Below are 16,977 nucleotides of genomic sequence, written 5' to 3'. Positions count from 1 at the left end.
TGATTGACTCGTTTAAAAGAAGAAATAAGAATAACGTGTAGATGATAATGAAATATATGAGCTCTTCATGAGAAGATTCCATGAACCTTATCATAATGAACCAAAAGCTAGGACATATAAATTACAGGATATAAATTAGAGATGACATAGTCTACCACCTATTAGGTAATTTTGTCTACTGAAAGTATCAGCAGTGTTGCTTGCCCATATCTTCTCACTCGATTCCAGCCACAGAACCAGTGTTGGAGCTACCAAGACCTGTGCTTCATGGAGGAAGAAGCTGAGACTAAAGGATTCACAGTCATGCCATGAATTAAATCCATGCTCACTAATTCTAAGTTTAAGTCTCCTTAAACAAAACCAACTCCCAGTGTTAAAATCATGAAAAACTAGTTTGGAAGTTACTGTGTGATCTTAGACCCTTGAAGTAATGACTGTTATGGATTGAGCAGATGCAATAAAAGTATAAAGAGACAAAGTCCACTTGTAGGGTAGAGCCAGCAAAAAGAGCATTGGTAAATGCAGGAGGCAAGGGAGAAATAGAGGAGTCAGAGATGATTCCAAGGCTGTGTGCTTTTATGATTGAAAGAATGGGGAACACCATTTACAGAAATGCTGAGATAAGAATTCAGAAGTTGTTTTCAAAGATGGATGATACGTTATAATTAGACATTGGCTTTCAGGTAGTAGGAAAGAGGGCTTACTTTCTATATCTAAAACCTCTTATGTCCAGGAATCATGAAGATGGGCATATGAAACCTACTAAAATGAGATATGTAATATCAAAGTAGTATTAATACACAATAAATACATTTTTAAATACTCAAAATAATAAATCTCACTGAATCTATTAGTATTTTTAATTTTTTCAAGATTTTTAATCTATTGGTTTTGAATTCAAATGGTTGGAAATTTAAAAGGAACATTTATTAATAGCTTATTCCATTTTAATACTGAACTCACAGTTTTTCTAGATGGTTTGGTAGATCCTACCTAGCTTCTTTGTAAGTCAGGTCACTTAGTGGAAGTAGGTTTTATTCCATAGATAAATAGCCTTTGTGGTTTTTTGTTTGTTTGTTTGTTTGTTTTTTGTTTTTGTTTTGTTTCATTTATTTTTGCTTTTTATTTTGTGGTTGGGTAGCTGACTCATACTCATGTTTATGTATGCTCATGTACGTAGAGATCTGTGCATATATTTTCTATTAATTTCTTTATCATCACATAGGGCAAAAGCATTAAATGATATTATTCATTGAAGCAAACTATTGTACAAATTGGATTCCACAATAACTGTTCTCATTCTTCTATTTCATGCATTCAGCTCTATTTTTTACAAGCAGACCAATAATGTACTATATAAAAAGTGTGATTCTGAAAATTGTTTCCCAAAATGATGGGAAATTTTTTCAAGAGAATAAAAAAGATAAAGGAGAAAAGAAAGTAAGATCATAAATTCTTTGCTTTAGTTCACATAGTCCTTTTTCCTCTGGATTATTGCCAAGGTCAAATTATAATTATATTCTAAACAGACTGTAAGTATATCTCCCTTTCATAGTGTATGTCTTGGCAATTTATTTCACACATATCTTCATTAAGCACTCTAATTGTCACTGTATCAAATCACTCTAAATGATGTAGCCATTGTGCTATATTCATGGCACAGAGAAGACCTGCAGATGTTGATATACCACTTCCCAGGAAAACATTAGAAAAGATCTGAAGGGGTAAGTATGGAGCGGGCAGAAGCAGCACACACCTGGCAGGGGCAGATGAATTCCAAGATCCTTGAGATCAGCTGAGACACTGATTTCTGGACTTGCTTTTCCCTCCACCCAGGCTTCTACAGTTAACCTCCTGAGCACCAGCAGACTACTTTTCTAAGGTGTCAAGAACAATGTCTTATATCTTTAGAGTATTTGTATACTCTAAAGTACTTGTGTATTATTTCTAAAAATAATAGCAACAAGTTCGAAAGTATGATTTCAGGTGGTATGGAAACTGATTTAATGAGCTATTTCCCACCACCTCTAAAATTTTACCGCTTACTCTCATCTCTTAAAGTGTTGTTTGGTTTGTTTGTTATTATTTCTTTGTCTGTTTGATTTAAAAGACTTGATTGAATCTTGCAATTCTCCAAGTAGACTACAGCCGCCGAAACAACACCCTGCCCTACTCAAAGCCCAACAGTCTTCAGTTTAAGCCCCTGGTGAATTCTACTATTGAATTGTTTCTGTAATTAATGGAACAGTGTCAGATCACTACCTCATGGAAGCCATGCCTACAAAAAATGTGATAGAAAGTATAGAAAATGCCAGCACTTACAGACTCGCTCCTAAGAAATTAAAATATAAAGAAATTTGGAAATAACTCTATAAATTACAGAACTTGGCTAGATTTTATTTTTTAGAGGTTCACTAATTTATTGTTTAGTGAAAATGGTCATCAAACAGAAAGCAATTAGAAAGAGCTGTTAGGAACATTATCAGATTTAAATTTGAATGTGCAGGTGAACTGCCCAGACCACCTGACAATAATGTCACCAGTGTTGGTTAGTATACAGACACAAAAATGTACACTTGTTTATTCAGTGGTTTCAGACAAGTCTTCTTCCTAATCACTACACTTAGTGAAATATAGTGTTGTTGAAAAAAACATGCATTTGGGAGCCTCTTGAGCCCAATTTCCCGCACTTATCAGGTCCTAGGAAAATAAACCACTTTCCCGGGTAACTTGGGCAGTAAGCAATCACTCTACATTCACATCCAGTCTTGAGCAATCCGATCCCCAAATGCCAACTCCTAACTACAACTTATCTGCTTTCCCAAAATCATAGTTGCCATTTATCAAACACATCTCCTGTGTGCTCTACTTTATTTATAACACTGTAATCTAATCCTTAAAAAAAATTCTATAGTAGACATTTCTGTACTGTGTGAAATACATTTTGTAATTTTGCCACATACTATTGCATACATAATTTTGTCATATGCTCTTGGTTTTATTTTCAAAATACGTTTTGTCAAATTGTAAATTATATCTCATGTAAGTTTCCATGAGGATAGGGATAGAGGCTTACCTATTTTGCCCCTGAGAATAGTAACACTATAATTTATTCAGAATAGGTGCCAGACAGACATTTAACAGAATGACTTTGAGGATTTTTAAAAAATACATTTAAATGTAATAGTTCATGGGCATTTAACATCTACTCTATTCCCAGTTTGGAATGATAATAAAATTTTAGCTTTGATTCCAATCCTTAAAAATTTAAAGCCAAAAGATAAAAAAATAAAAAGTATGATAAGCACATTATAGAATAGTGAGCATAATGATGCCCTTATGCCTTGACCATAATTAATTTCACCATGGTTTTACTAGTTCAGATTTATATTATTACCATTCTTTCCTGGTTCATCCAGACTCATTAATCTCTGTTATCTTGACCATATGTTCCTAGAGTATTTAGGAATAAGGACTCAATAAATATTTACTGAACTGAATTGAGTGTCCCAATCAACTAGTATAAATCAATAAATAGCCTTAAGAGTAGAAGGTGGAAGGGGAGTATTGGAATAGCATAGTTAGACAGTTAGGTCAGTTAGTTATGGAAAACTTTTATGATTTAAGTGAGTCTTGCGCTCCCATCTAAATAAGAGAAAAATGGAGACTGATTTATGCAAACGAGTCAGTTTCGACTGTCTTCAGAGTTGGCATAGAAGAACCACTTCAAGGAACCAAAGGAAGAAAGCTCAGCCAGAATATAGCATGAAGATGGTGTATGAAAGGAAGCAAAACAAATGGAGTGGAATCAAAAGTGAGGAGGAGCTAGAGTGTTTGCAGCTATCTCTAAAGGATTTGTATTCTCAACATTTAAACTTTTTTCTTCATCATGTTATTAAAACTTGAATTTCATTTTTGGTCAAACATGTCTGCAATTATTTTTTCATAGCTTGATAGACATCAGCATTCTTATTTTAAAGAAAATTTGGACTCATATTCTATGAAAATTATATTTCAAACAAGACATACTCAGTTGAACCAATACCACAGAGTAAGATGCATAGCGATTCCATAATTGCACTGAAAAATCAGGAGGAACTGCACATCATATTTCTTACCAAGTATTCCTGTCTAATGGGGCTCTGTTTGCCAATGCCTAATATAGTTAGAATTGGAAAAGAGAAGGGCCATCTTCTAGTAAAAAATGCAGCTTTTAGAAGGAGTCCAGTTTTTCTCAGCTGGGGTATAATGGTGCAGGTGTGTATAATTGTGGGTATAACTGGCAGCAGGCACAATGAGAGGTATTTTCTTATACCTCAATATTCTGTTGAAGAATGGAAGAAACTGAACCCAGAAAAGCTAAGTATACACCCAATGACTCACCACCAATAACTGACAAAGCTGGGATTGAGGACCAGACCCTTCCAAAGCCAGAGCCTCTCTACAACTTAATAAAATACCTTACAGGTACTTTTATCTGCTATATCCCCCACAGGTAGAAAAACAGAGACCAAAAAAGATGAAGTGAATTAAACTTACACTCTGTCACATTTCACCAAGTCATTTCTAATTTTTTAACAATCCGTATAAAAGGTGAGTGGTACATGCTATTATTCAAAATGAATAAAAGTCATCATTTTGGCAAAATAAAGATGAAATATATGACAAGTTTATGATTTACTCTTCCATTGAAGATTACACATGAGCATACCTTGGCATTACTAAGAATTGAAGCTTACTTCATCTTTGACTCAATTATTCCCATTGGGTAATTTGGCAGCACAGACTAATTATGGGAAAATAAGTCAATCAATTGTACAGTGCATGAATCACTGAAAGTCAGTTGCATCACTTATCTTTAAATTATTCAACATGATTTGGCATCCAATAACCCTTAGAAATCAATGCTGAGTGGAAAATATAGGTGTTTCTGACAATTTCTTAGAAATTAATACCAGATAGGCAAATGATTTTCAAACATGAACCTTTGTTTTCTTCTGTAATTAATAGTAATAAGGTAAAATAAATATGAAGCAATAAGCAACGATGCTGTCAGAATGTATTATAAACACAGTCCCAAATAATTTAAAATGAAAAATAACTGTGTGCACTATGGGCAAGTAGAACTTTTACTTGAATGTCACTGACTAGACTAGAGGTTCCTAGTGGGATGACACATAGTTTGGATGTGACAAAGGCTTACCATCCTTAAGAGGTCTTGGAAAATCCTGAGTGTGATCCCTGAGGCTTCAATTCAAGGTGTTGAGTTGTCTTTTGACCACACAACCATTCATTTTGTGAAACAGAGGGTCTCCCTCAAAAGAGATGTCATTCATGTGAATGTCTTTACCCTGGACATAAATCTTCACTTTCACTTTGTTGTCTCCTGAGAAACCTCCCATTATTTCTGGAAAAGGATATCATCAGAAATTTCAGGAAGCCTTCATGTTTTGAACAACTCAGTATGAGTCCAACATTATTTTGTAGCTATCGTGTGAATGGTATTTGAGAATTCTAATGCCAGAGCTTCCAAAATCTCATTAAGTTAACTTACTTTATGAGTCCTGAAATACGTGCCTCATTCAGTCATGTGCTATTTACAGAATGGACTATGGCTTCTTTCCCAGTTTGAGGAGCTAAATAATCCACGTAGTTGGAAATCCAACTTCTCTCTAGAGACTAGACTTACTATCAAGTTTGAAAGGAGAGAGTGTGATACTTAATGACTACATCTCATATTAACTAATTTCTAGGTTCTTGAGGCATGTGAGAGTATCTTTTTGTTTTTATTTCTAATTTCTATTTGTAGCTAAAAGGATCAAAGGGAAAATTAATCTCCCCCAAAATTATCTGTGATAGGAAGTTCAATAACTATCCTCCAAAGTCATTTTATGTTATGTTTCTGGTACCAATTTTAGATGTACAATAAGCTTTTAAATGACGCCAGAACTCCTGGGTACTTACCCAAATCTTCACTTAGCTCCAGTCCTCTTATGGTTCACTCATGTTTAATAGACATCAGATCCATTAAGTATAATTGTAACCATACTGCCTTCACTTAACAGTAAGTGGAAAAGAATGGATGCCACAAACTTTAATATTCAGGTCCAGCCTGGCTTTTTACTGGAAGACTGTGTCCAGCTCTGGGCTCCAAAGGCAGAGAGAGAGGGGAGAATTTGGATATTGTTCATATATCCTGTAGGGGATCTGGAGATGTTCGATAAAGAAAAGAAAAAGAATTCTTTCATGTATTTTAAAAGGTGAGAAAATAAAGTTTTATTAAAGAAAATAAATGAAGAGTTGTAAAGCAGAGAATTTATGTTCAAGTTTGGTATAAGAAAATGTGTTTTCTAATGTTTAGAATTATCAGACCTGAAACTGAAAACCAGAGGTAATTATGGATTCTTCTCTGAAATACATAAAACAGAGCAAGTCTAAGAGACTTGGGTTGACTTATGTCTTTCATGAAGGTGTGTGATTACACTATTTCCTAAAGTTCTTTGCTAGCTCTATATTTCTATATTCTGTGTTAGTAATCTTCTTTGTCACTGTGACAAAATACCTGAGATGATCAACTTATAAGGAGGAAAGATTTATCTTGGTCAACAGTTTTGAACGTTTCCATCCATAACCACTTGAACTTGTGGCTGTGGGGCTGTGGTAAGGCTGACCATCATGGTGGGGGGCCATGTGACAGAACCAAGTTGCTCACTTCACGGTAGCCAGAAGCAAAGAGAGAGAAGAAGCCTATGTCCCAATATCCCCAATGACTCAACTTCCTTCCACTGGGACCACCTCCTAAAGTTTCCACCACCTCCCCAAGTCTTGCAACCAAGCTTTTTACATACTGGACTTCTAAATTTTACAATCCAAACCATAACATATTGGCAGCCAAATACAATCTTCTCATAAGTCTACTTAAAGACAAGTAAGGTTTAAGTAAACCTATAAATGTGAGGGTATCAATTACAAAAAGCATCTTTGCCATTTATTTCTATATAGAGAGGATCACATGTCTGCATTCCTTCAAATAAAAATATGGGAACCACATTACTAGCTACAGATTATCAGAGAGTGAGAGAAAACTGTTCAGTACAAAAAGAGACAATGATGCTCTGAGGTAGAACTTCAGGGAGGATTTCAGAGACAGACAAGGTCGACTAGAAGAGGAACTGAAGATGCAGAAGCAAAAGCAGTTTCATACAGGTAGCCTCAGAAAACATTTGAAAAAGGTGACATTTGTCTTTGGTGATTCCTTACACCCAGATCTCAGGCTTCAAGTATTTTCCATTGCTATCGGACTCTTCAGAAGTATTCCTAGAAGCAAATTCTTTGCTTCTGCCTTTTCTACCATAAAGATACACTCTTTGCTATTAGACTTCCCCAGCCTCATGTCTCCAAGTCAAAATTTTTGGTCCCTTTTGTCATTGTTTTGAGTTAAACTAATTCAGGTCAGAGGGTGGTGTATCTTTAATATGTAACGTGCCTTTTTCCGTAGTGCTGCTGAGAATTCTAGGTCACTGGTTTAGAAAGGAACTGGGTGAGGAGGGGTGCATTTTGCTGCCCCCGGAATCCTACCTGTCAGGCATCTGTCTCATTTGTGTATTTAGAACAGCATAGATGGACTATCAAACAAACAAAAATCTATATTTAATGTGTTAAAATATCTTTCCATTTTATTCCTCCTGTACCAAATGAACAGAATATGTATATGAATCTAAAAGTAAAATTAAATCATTCCTTTAAATAATTTAAACCCCTGAAAAAGTTTAAAAAATTGTAAGCTATGTCTTTTATTTAATAATAGCATTACACAAATTAAAAGGGCTAGTTAATTATGTTTCTATAATAAAAAATTTAATTTAATTTGCTTTATTAATTGACAATAAAGATTTACAGGATTTGAATTTTAAACACCATTAATTACAGTTTATTATAAGAACCCCCAATTATTTCCTGGGCTCTGAGTGCATAGAAGAGAACTATTTAGTTTTGCCAGGATTTAAAGCTGCACCACTTTTTGTTTGTTAAAGAAGACTGCTTTTTGAGTGCCAGCAGAAACCATTACTTTAAAAATGTCACTATAGCTATGAGGTTTTTTGATTAACTTTCAGTATTGTTAGTACATAAAAAAAATGCTGAGTAAGGCAGAAACAGTATAGAAGGAATTATGAAGATTTAGTTCTTGTTCTAACACATCTTAATCTTAAATATCACATCAAAGGTTATATTCTAGAACAATGATCCTAATTGTTATTGCACTTTGCAGGTTTTAAGTTATGTCCACGTTAAGACTTTTGATCATGACAATAACCATGTGAGACAGAAGGAATGGCATTATAGTTTCTATTTTACAGACCAGAAAATAAAGCTTGGAGATGTCCCTTACCCAAGACCACATGTCTAATGAAGACCAGTATCCAAGTTTGATTTGGCTTGTTCTTCTTTTGTTGCTGTTTGTTTGCTTGTGTGTTTTGGGGGACCCTTAGAGTTCCCCAGTAATTTATGATATCAGATCATTTTTGGAAAAACTATAATCTTTCAGGGGCTCTGCTGCAAGAATCCAACACGAATCAACATCTGGTTCCTATGCACACTGATACTGGTACTAAACACAGCCAAAGGCTGGTAAGTCCTCTTGTAAACTATTCCAACTTCCTTAAAGAGGACAAGATGCAGGAAGATATATTATTAAGATGGCATAGTTCTCTGTGAGATACTACTTGCACCCAATTTCTTCCCAATGGTGCTTCTAAACAGAAAAGAATGAGTTCAATTAAGAAAACAGGGCAATGTTCTTTAGTGATTGGGAGGTCTAATCAGAAAAAGATTTTTAGAGGAACACTGTATCCGAGGCATATTTAAATAAAATTCCTAATCTACTAAGTTAAGTGGGCCAGACAAAAGATTTATTTAGAGTTTGGGATTGCTTCTTTACACTGACTAAATGATGACACAGAATCATCACCAAGAAATGGAAATTAACAGGTTCAGGGCTAATATCCTGTTATAGGAAAAACACAGACTTTAGAATCAGAACTCTCTGAGTCTATCCTAGGAATCCATGACTTCCAGTAAAATAACTTCACAAAAACCACTTCCCCTCTCTGATACAAACTCCTCATCTATTTTTAGATGGCAAATGAGAGTCATGAAGCTCACTTCCATGATTTCCTATGTTCAAACAGTATGATGCCTGTAGAACTGGGGAAGCTCTTCTTAGTCGTTTGAAGAACAACTAGGAATCAAGGTGGGCAGCACTCTTTGGTCAGGGAGCAAATTCCAGGACATGTTGAAGAGGTTTTCCACTGTGAACAGGGTAGCCATGGGAAATAGCTATAAAACTGTCTGAGAAGATTTCATCATCATGTCTATATACTTGTATTAACTTATAAACTATAAGTGCATTTTCAACTCTTATTCAACCAAATATATGTATATTTACTAAGATAATAAAGTTTAAGATGATTTAAAAACTTCATAGCTCTTGAAAGATAAGGAATCAAGTTATAATACTACTATATTCAGCAGGAATAAATAACTGACATGTTTGCCATTGGCAGTAAGTATTCTTGTGTTTAGGCTCACTGATGAACATTCTATGAAAATTTTACTTTCTTTTCATGTGTTTCTCTAATTAGAAAGAATCTAACAAAGTCAAGGACAATTTTAACCTGGTACTCTTAAAGTGTACCATTCACACTACAACCTATAATTAGATGTATTATGTTTCCACTATCCAAACTCTTTTTGTCCTCCCTCATTGTTTATACCTACAAAAAATCCAACAACAATTTCTGCCTGGTTACAAATTAATGCCATGACCTTCCTGGTCCTACTTATATTTCTAGAGGCAGCATTTAAATATAAGACTAAAACCACTTCACTCAATAAGTAAATAATATTTGTGCCTTGCAGATCATAGTCCTTTGTCAGGAACAATAATGCAGTTTTACTTTTTACAGGAAATGGGAAATAAAACCTCAACAAATGGATGCAACATTCAGAATGGCTCTCAAATGGGCAGAGTTGAAAATTGATCTGGTTATTTGTCAATTGCATTATCCAGAGATGACATCAGCAGCGAAGCTGTGGCCAGTACTGGCTCATGGCCCACCCCATGACATAAATAAAACCCTACTCTGTAAAAATATAAGCATCTCTAGGGCTGTAATTTGAGCTTTGAAATCTAATTAAACAACATCTCACCCACCTCATTAGTAAGCACAGAACCAGATTCCATACAAATACCTGAGCACATGACAACCAATGTTAACAAAACATTTCAGGGCATATCATCATCAATGGGTTATTCTAGAAAAAAAAAGCAGGCTGTTGACTGAGATGGTCCCTCTAATAGTTATTTCTGATTTTATTTATTATTAATCTATCAAATGATCCATTTTACAGATTAGCTTGTTAGAGCATTACTAACTGAAATCCTGTATCAAAACCTTTTGGCAATGACAGCTCTTTGATAGTCTTCAAACAATCCTATTCTGTCCTACCTATATCAAAGACATCATGTCCTTTACCTGGGGTGTTATGTTCATTGAGAATCACAAGCGATGCTGGTGTAGGTCTTCTTTTCCTGATCTGTGAACAACAAAGGCCCAGCTAATGTCAGTGAGAATCCCACATGGCCCCTGGTTGCCCTATGACTCACAATACTACCCCATCTTCATGTGCCCACTAATTTTTTTTTAAATAATAACAAGCCAGATTATTAAAGTGTCATATAATACTATCACCTTCTTTGAGGGCAAAGCCCCATTTCTACAGGAAAGAAATAGGTGTATATATTCCAATGGCGCAACTGAAAATTAATATATGGTGAAGGTATGGGGTGACTTTCTCATTTTAACAGCTATCTTAGACTCTCATAATTTTGGTGATGCTTTCGAGATCCATTTCCTTTACCTTTAAATGCAGTAAGAGGAACGTGGCAACTTTGAATTTTTAGCAGTGTCATAGTAAAATTAACAACATGTGTTTAGAATTTCAATTACTAGAGTTAACTTGTTATTTTCTAGTATACTATTTAGAACAAATCAGCAAGTAGAGAATGAATATGGCTCTTGTAAGAATATATAATTCATTTAAAACTAAGAGGTTTGGTAGGTTTTGTTTTGTTTTATTTTCTTATTTAAAGAGTTAGAGGAGCATGTTATGAATCAAATCTCTTGGTTTGGATATCCTTTATTTCTTTAATATGTACATTCATAGTTAACTTCTCCAAATATGTGTCAGGATAGAGCATAAAATGTACCAATGGCATCTTGTCTGAGACAGAAGCAATGCTCCATTCAGCAGAGACACATGTTCAAGGTCATATTCATCTGGCCTGAGTCTACATGGATTTACTTTAAATTGTCAAGATAACTTAGGAGTAAGTCTCAGATCCAATAATTATTTTATGATCTTGTATCAAATATTTGGAAACGGGTTCAGGAAAAATTTAGGTTTTAAGGAATTAATGAATTAGATGCATGTCCCCCATAGAGTTCTTTGATTTTCTTTCCACAGTATACTATATTTGTAGTTTTACCACCAATAATCAAGTGATGTCATTGCATAAAGAGTCTAAATAAATGTGATTATGAAAGGAGAGAGATGTAAGCCATAGTAGATATAGCAAAGAAACCTAGGAAATGTTGAAGTATAATTTGTAATATCTGAATACAATGTCTTAAAAATTGTACATTTGTCTACAAATCCTAGTTGTTATGTATTACATATAATTATTGTTTGGGGTACTCAATGAAAACCATGCTTACAATATCAAACCTATAATCTGACATTTATTTTTTTATAATAATAACTTATTATTCTGGCATTTAATGCTTTCATTTTCACTTCAATCTTTTTGTTTTATAAAAAATGAAATAAAATGCTGCTAATTTTGAAAAGTCTTAAAATTTGCTCTAAATGTTAAATATGTTATCTTAATATGCATACACAAATATTTATAGCTCCAAATCTGATGCTAATACAACCATTTTTCCCGATGGGTGCTACATTTTTATGAAATGAGGTGCTATATTTTAGCCAACAGTTTCCCAATTCTTTATTCAAGTGCATATTAAAAACCAACTTATTTTTCATTCACATGTCCTGAAAGTCCCAAAGTTAGGCAAATTCAAGAGGTAGAGAGCCTTTCAGTGAATAAAAACGCATGTTCATGCTATCTTATATCTAGGAATTGTCCCCCACCCAAGCCCACTTACCTGCTCTGCTGCCTCAGGTGCAATCTGACTCTGGAATAAAGGCACAGCAAACTGTATCTTTTTGGGGCTGTTGGGCTCCATGATAATGATGAGAATTATTCAGAGATGTATAGAACTCAGAAAGACTAGCCCCAAGTGGTATCCGAGATGTGTTTCCTCAGGCACCCTCCACCAAGCCACACACAGTGCTTTGAAACAAATAGCTGTAATTCCAGACTGAGCAAGTGAAGATGCCGAGGTTTGAGTAACTTCCTTCTTCAACATCCACAGCGATGCCTGGCTTGCCTGTTCCCCCACCAATCCCTTGGATCCTCTCAGCACAATACAGAAAGGAACAATAGCTAATTGTGTGCCTCTTCACTAATACACATGCCAAGCCTTCACTCAGCAGCTAATTGAAAATGCAGTGCTAGCCTTGAAGGACCCGCTGCCCTGGGATTTGAAAGAAAGACTCTATCCACTGTACATTACTAACCGGCTGCTTGAAAGTGCAATGTAAGCTCCCTCTGAGTATTGCAGGGATGGGCCATTCATTATTGATGAACATCAAGCAGGAAGTTTTTAGGGTTGGGGGCAGGGTTTGGATATAGAATCATTTCATTTCTCTTGTAGCAACTTATAAGTCAGACATCTCTGCTGTTTCACACTCAGTCACCATAGAGATGAATGGCCACAAAGGGGAAGCCACAACCAACAACACCAGCTATCTGTGGGCTTCAAGATCTCATTAGGTCAGACTGACTATAGGTGCAGAGCATCCGTGATGTAGTGAGTTCAGCATTGTTCCAGGACTGAGCAGATCTTAGTTCAAGTCCCATCTCCACCCATTAACAAGCTCTGTGGCCTCAAGCAAATAACAGGTTATTTCTAGGCCCCCATATCTTCAACAGAGAAAGGAGGGAGTTGAATTCCACGACCTTTAAGCTCCCATTCTGTTTCAACATTCTATAATTGTAGTCCACCGTTTTCATTAGAGTGGAAAGTATTGAACAGCTAAATTTAGCAAACAGCTTGGAAGTCATTGCTCCTGCAGTGACCTCTATTCTATTTCCTGGTGGAGTCAGTTATATTCTCCGACTTGGAAGAATACAGAAATGACTGGGAAAACATTAATGGAAGCCTAATGGTATCCAGCACTGTAACTTGATGTCAACCATAGGGATGTATGCAAATATAAGACTGGAAAAAAAAGCACAAAAGGGATATTCTTCCGAAGCACATAGGATGATAGTCTTGTGGCTAGTGAGCAGGGAAGAGGGGAACACTGGCCACCTGATCATCACATCAACTAATAATCAATAGGAGGCAGTAGCATCAGCAGATGGTCTTCGTACACATAACCACTTTTTTGAAGAAATTTTGAAAAATGAAGCTGTTTAAAGAGAGAAAAAGAAGTTTAGTTCTCTACTTCCTTGTTCAAAGGATTTTATTTGACAAATACAAAAATTTTAAATGTGCTTTTGGATTAATTGAATACATTCAGATATCGGCTACTATCCCAGGTATTTACAAATGACGTTTTCTTTTTTCTTTTCTTTTTTTTTTTTTTTTAATTTTGATTCTATACCAGAATCCACCTTAATGATATAAGTACACAATGTTCCGGTTGAAAGACTATGGAAAGTAATATGCATTATTCAAGTAGTTTTCTATTCTCACGAGGGGAAAAAGCAAATGAAGATGTGGATGTGAAAGCACTTTTAGCTGGAGAACAGTGCTGACCAGCAAGAAATCTTGCAATGGGTTCATCCTTGTACAATGTTAGGGAAGCTTATAAATTATAACATTTATGTAATGATTTACAAAAGTACCTAGAAAGTAAATCTGAATTAATAGCATTTAAGAAGTTATTTCTCTGAAGATTATATAAAATCACTTCAGATTTTCTAAAATTAAAATGAGATTTTTAGTAAGGAATTAATCCAACACTTCACTTAGTACATCAATTAAGAGAATGTCCTTGGCAGCCCTGAGTTCAAATCCTGAATCTGCTACTAAGTTTATCAACTTGGACAATAAGACGATTTTCTTCTTCTGAAGTTTAGATTAGTGAATTCCTAAAAAGAGTTCATTACAAGGTCAGCATATAACCACTCTATAAGAGATAGCTATTATTTTTAACCACTTTTTCAAAAGGCTTATATATATTTTGAGCTTGAATTTCTAAGAATCCATACATATTTGGAATAGTTTGATACCAATTAGAACAATAGTAGATAAAGTGAAATTCCATATATGGGTTATGGTGTGAACACCAATATAGTGATTCTCATTAATTGTCCTCTTTTGAACAGTCTGACCACAGACAATATCATAAAGAAATTTTCCAGACTCTTTAAGCTTCTCATTCCTCATCAAGCCAACTCCTGTGTTTACTTCGGGACTCAGCTGAGTACCATTGCTTCTGGAAAGCTTTTGCAGATCTGCTTGTACACTTTAATGCAACTCTTCTGTCATCCCAAAGCATCCAGCATACTTCTACTTTGTATGATAGTTACCTGTCTTTTAATTAATATTTTGCAACTTTTTATTCACAGAGTAGCTATTTGTTGAGTAGATACTACAACCTACTTTTTGCCAGGCCCTTTACTCTGGCAATAGAGGAGAGATTGTGTTGAAAGTTGCTTGGAGTCCTTTTAAAGTAAAATGGTTATTCCAAGGATCACTTAAATTGCAACTTAATTTTAAAATAATATAAAAATATTTAATATATGGTTTACATGGCACTGAAATATATAGCTTTTTACACACATTCACACACACACAGACCAATGTATATAGTTATACTAAATATTAGCAGTACATTTTTTTCCCAATTAGAGATAATAGTAATGAGTAACTCTTATGTGGTACTTGCAATATAATATGCAGATAATATTCAGGTGCTTTGCCTGTTTTCATTCATAACAACCCCTTGATGTAGAGGCTATTGCCATCTCCAACTCTGATTTAAAATGAGGAAATGGTGAATCCAAGAGTTTAGGTAATTTGCACAAAGTCATTCAACCAGTATATGGCAGAGCAATTTCAAACCTAGGCACTCTTGCCTACAACCTGGGCATCTCATTATGAAGCCACCGTCAAGGTTACCCTAACACAAGGGCCTCTGAAAATGTCAATGGAAGCTGCCAGAATCTCATCAGCGTTAGTGTTCTGATACATGAGGAAAAGATCTTAAGATGACATGGCAGATGAGTAAAAGAAAAGAGACTAGCATGGTTACAGAATAATACTAATCATAAAGATCTTACATTCCAAATTAGATTTCAATAACAAGTGGAGAATCTACAGTTAATAAGTATACTAGCAAGCTGACTTCTTTTTCTCCCTCTTTTTTTTTTTTTAAAGAGTATCTATCATTTTTAACCCAAGATTTATAATGTCTCCAAAATAAGCAATAATCATAATCTCTCTTCAAGGTAAATGATCTTGTTAACAAAGGAGGTAAATGTTAGGAAAATAGGCCCTGAGGCCTTCCTAACTTAACTCTAAAACACCTGCCTCACCCTTAAGTGATACTTGCTGACAGGCCACACCACCTGCCACCAGCTGTTCTGTAGTCTCCCCTACCTTCCTGGGAAGCCATCCTAACTTCCTTCCTTTTACCCAAATTATATTCATCCTCTAATTCCACCTCCTTAGGAAGCTATCTCAGATTCTCCAGAGAAGAGGAATCGATCAATTTCTTCCTTTCCCTGCAATTTAATTATATGTAATTTTATGTTATTCTGTAATAATTTCCTGTGTTCCTTTTGCCTTTGCCCTACACTGCAAATCCTTTCCCATTCTATTTCTAAACATGAACAGAAATAAGCTGTTGGTCATCTAGTAGTCACTAAATAAATCCAACTAGGCTTCACCTTTCTAATATTGTCAAGAAGCATAAAGTTTTCTAATAAATGAATTTTACCAAAGAGTTTAAAGTACCACATCCTTCTCTCTTTTTTATTTTACATATTTTAATAGGTTATTTAAAATGTATTCGATAATTTCATGACCGTTCAAAGAAGAAGTATCAAACATCATTTGGCCTTTTAAAAATTACTTTGTAGCATGCAAATAAACACCAATTGATATACTGTCATATAAAAAGATGCCCTGTGAAACCATTTGTATTTCTTGCTATCCTAACTAGCTGTTTTAGAGGGCTTTTTTTTCCTTTGTCAGATGACTGCCACTGGTCATTTTTAAACTGTCACCTGATATATAATGAGTGCTTTAGTTATATAAAGAGGACAGGGAAGGGAAGTAGGGAAAGGGGAAAAAAGTTTAGCTAACAAAATCTATTTTTTTAAAACTTTTTTCACATATTTCCTATTTAAAACTCTGCTTCAAATATCTTAAATTCATGAATCTTCAAAGAATACAGGTGATTTTTAGGGCTGAGGATGTAGCTCAGTGGTAGAGCACTCACTAAGCATGCATGAAGCCCTGGGATCAATCTCCAGTATTACCCCTCCCCCTAAAATGAAAAAATTAAAAAGGAGAAGATCTTGAGCTCAGGTCCAACAAAAGCACAAGAGTAACATAATGAAGCCTTGAAATCCATTTGCATCCCCGCCTTACCATCCTTCTATTTATTTGTTTTCATAATCATCACTTTTATTGATTGCCATAGTTAAATTTCTTTGAGGAGATGATTATTAAATGACTTTGTACATTGTGATTATTGAGTTTATATTGAGATGCATTGGTTTACAAATTATTTTCATAAGTACTATTCACCCATTCAACAAGTATTGCTTAAACT

The 16,977-nt window shown here is 34.9% G+C and overlaps 1 protein-coding gene across 2 annotated transcripts in view; it reads right to left on the bottom strand.

Annotated features, from left to right (window-relative positions):
- Positions 1 to 12,480, bottom strand: part of PPP1R1C (protein phosphatase 1 regulatory inhibitor subunit 1C) — a 151,356-nt gene extending 138,876 nt beyond the window's left edge. For both annotated transcript variants that reach the window (XM_079131255.1, XM_079131254.1), the window contains exons 1-2: positions 12,228 to 12,480; positions 10,536 to 10,596 (exon numbers count right to left, since the gene is read on the bottom strand). In XM_079131255.1, coding sequence (XP_078987381.1) covers positions 10,536 to 10,596; positions 12,228 to 12,308 — 142 coding nt within the window. In that variant the 5' untranslated portion in view covers positions 12,309 to 12,480. The remainder of the gene's footprint in view (positions 1 to 10,535; positions 10,597 to 12,227) is intronic.
- Between the last annotated feature and the right edge of the window lie 4,497 nt (positions 12,481 to 16,977).

The sequence above is a fragment of the Sciurus vulgaris genome (assembly GCF_902686455.1).
Source record: "Sciurus vulgaris genome assembly, chromosome: 3".
Classification (NCBI taxonomy): domain Eukaryota; kingdom Metazoa; phylum Chordata; class Mammalia; order Rodentia; family Sciuridae; genus Sciurus; species Sciurus vulgaris.
This window is presented reverse-complemented; position numbering and strand designations above follow the sequence as displayed.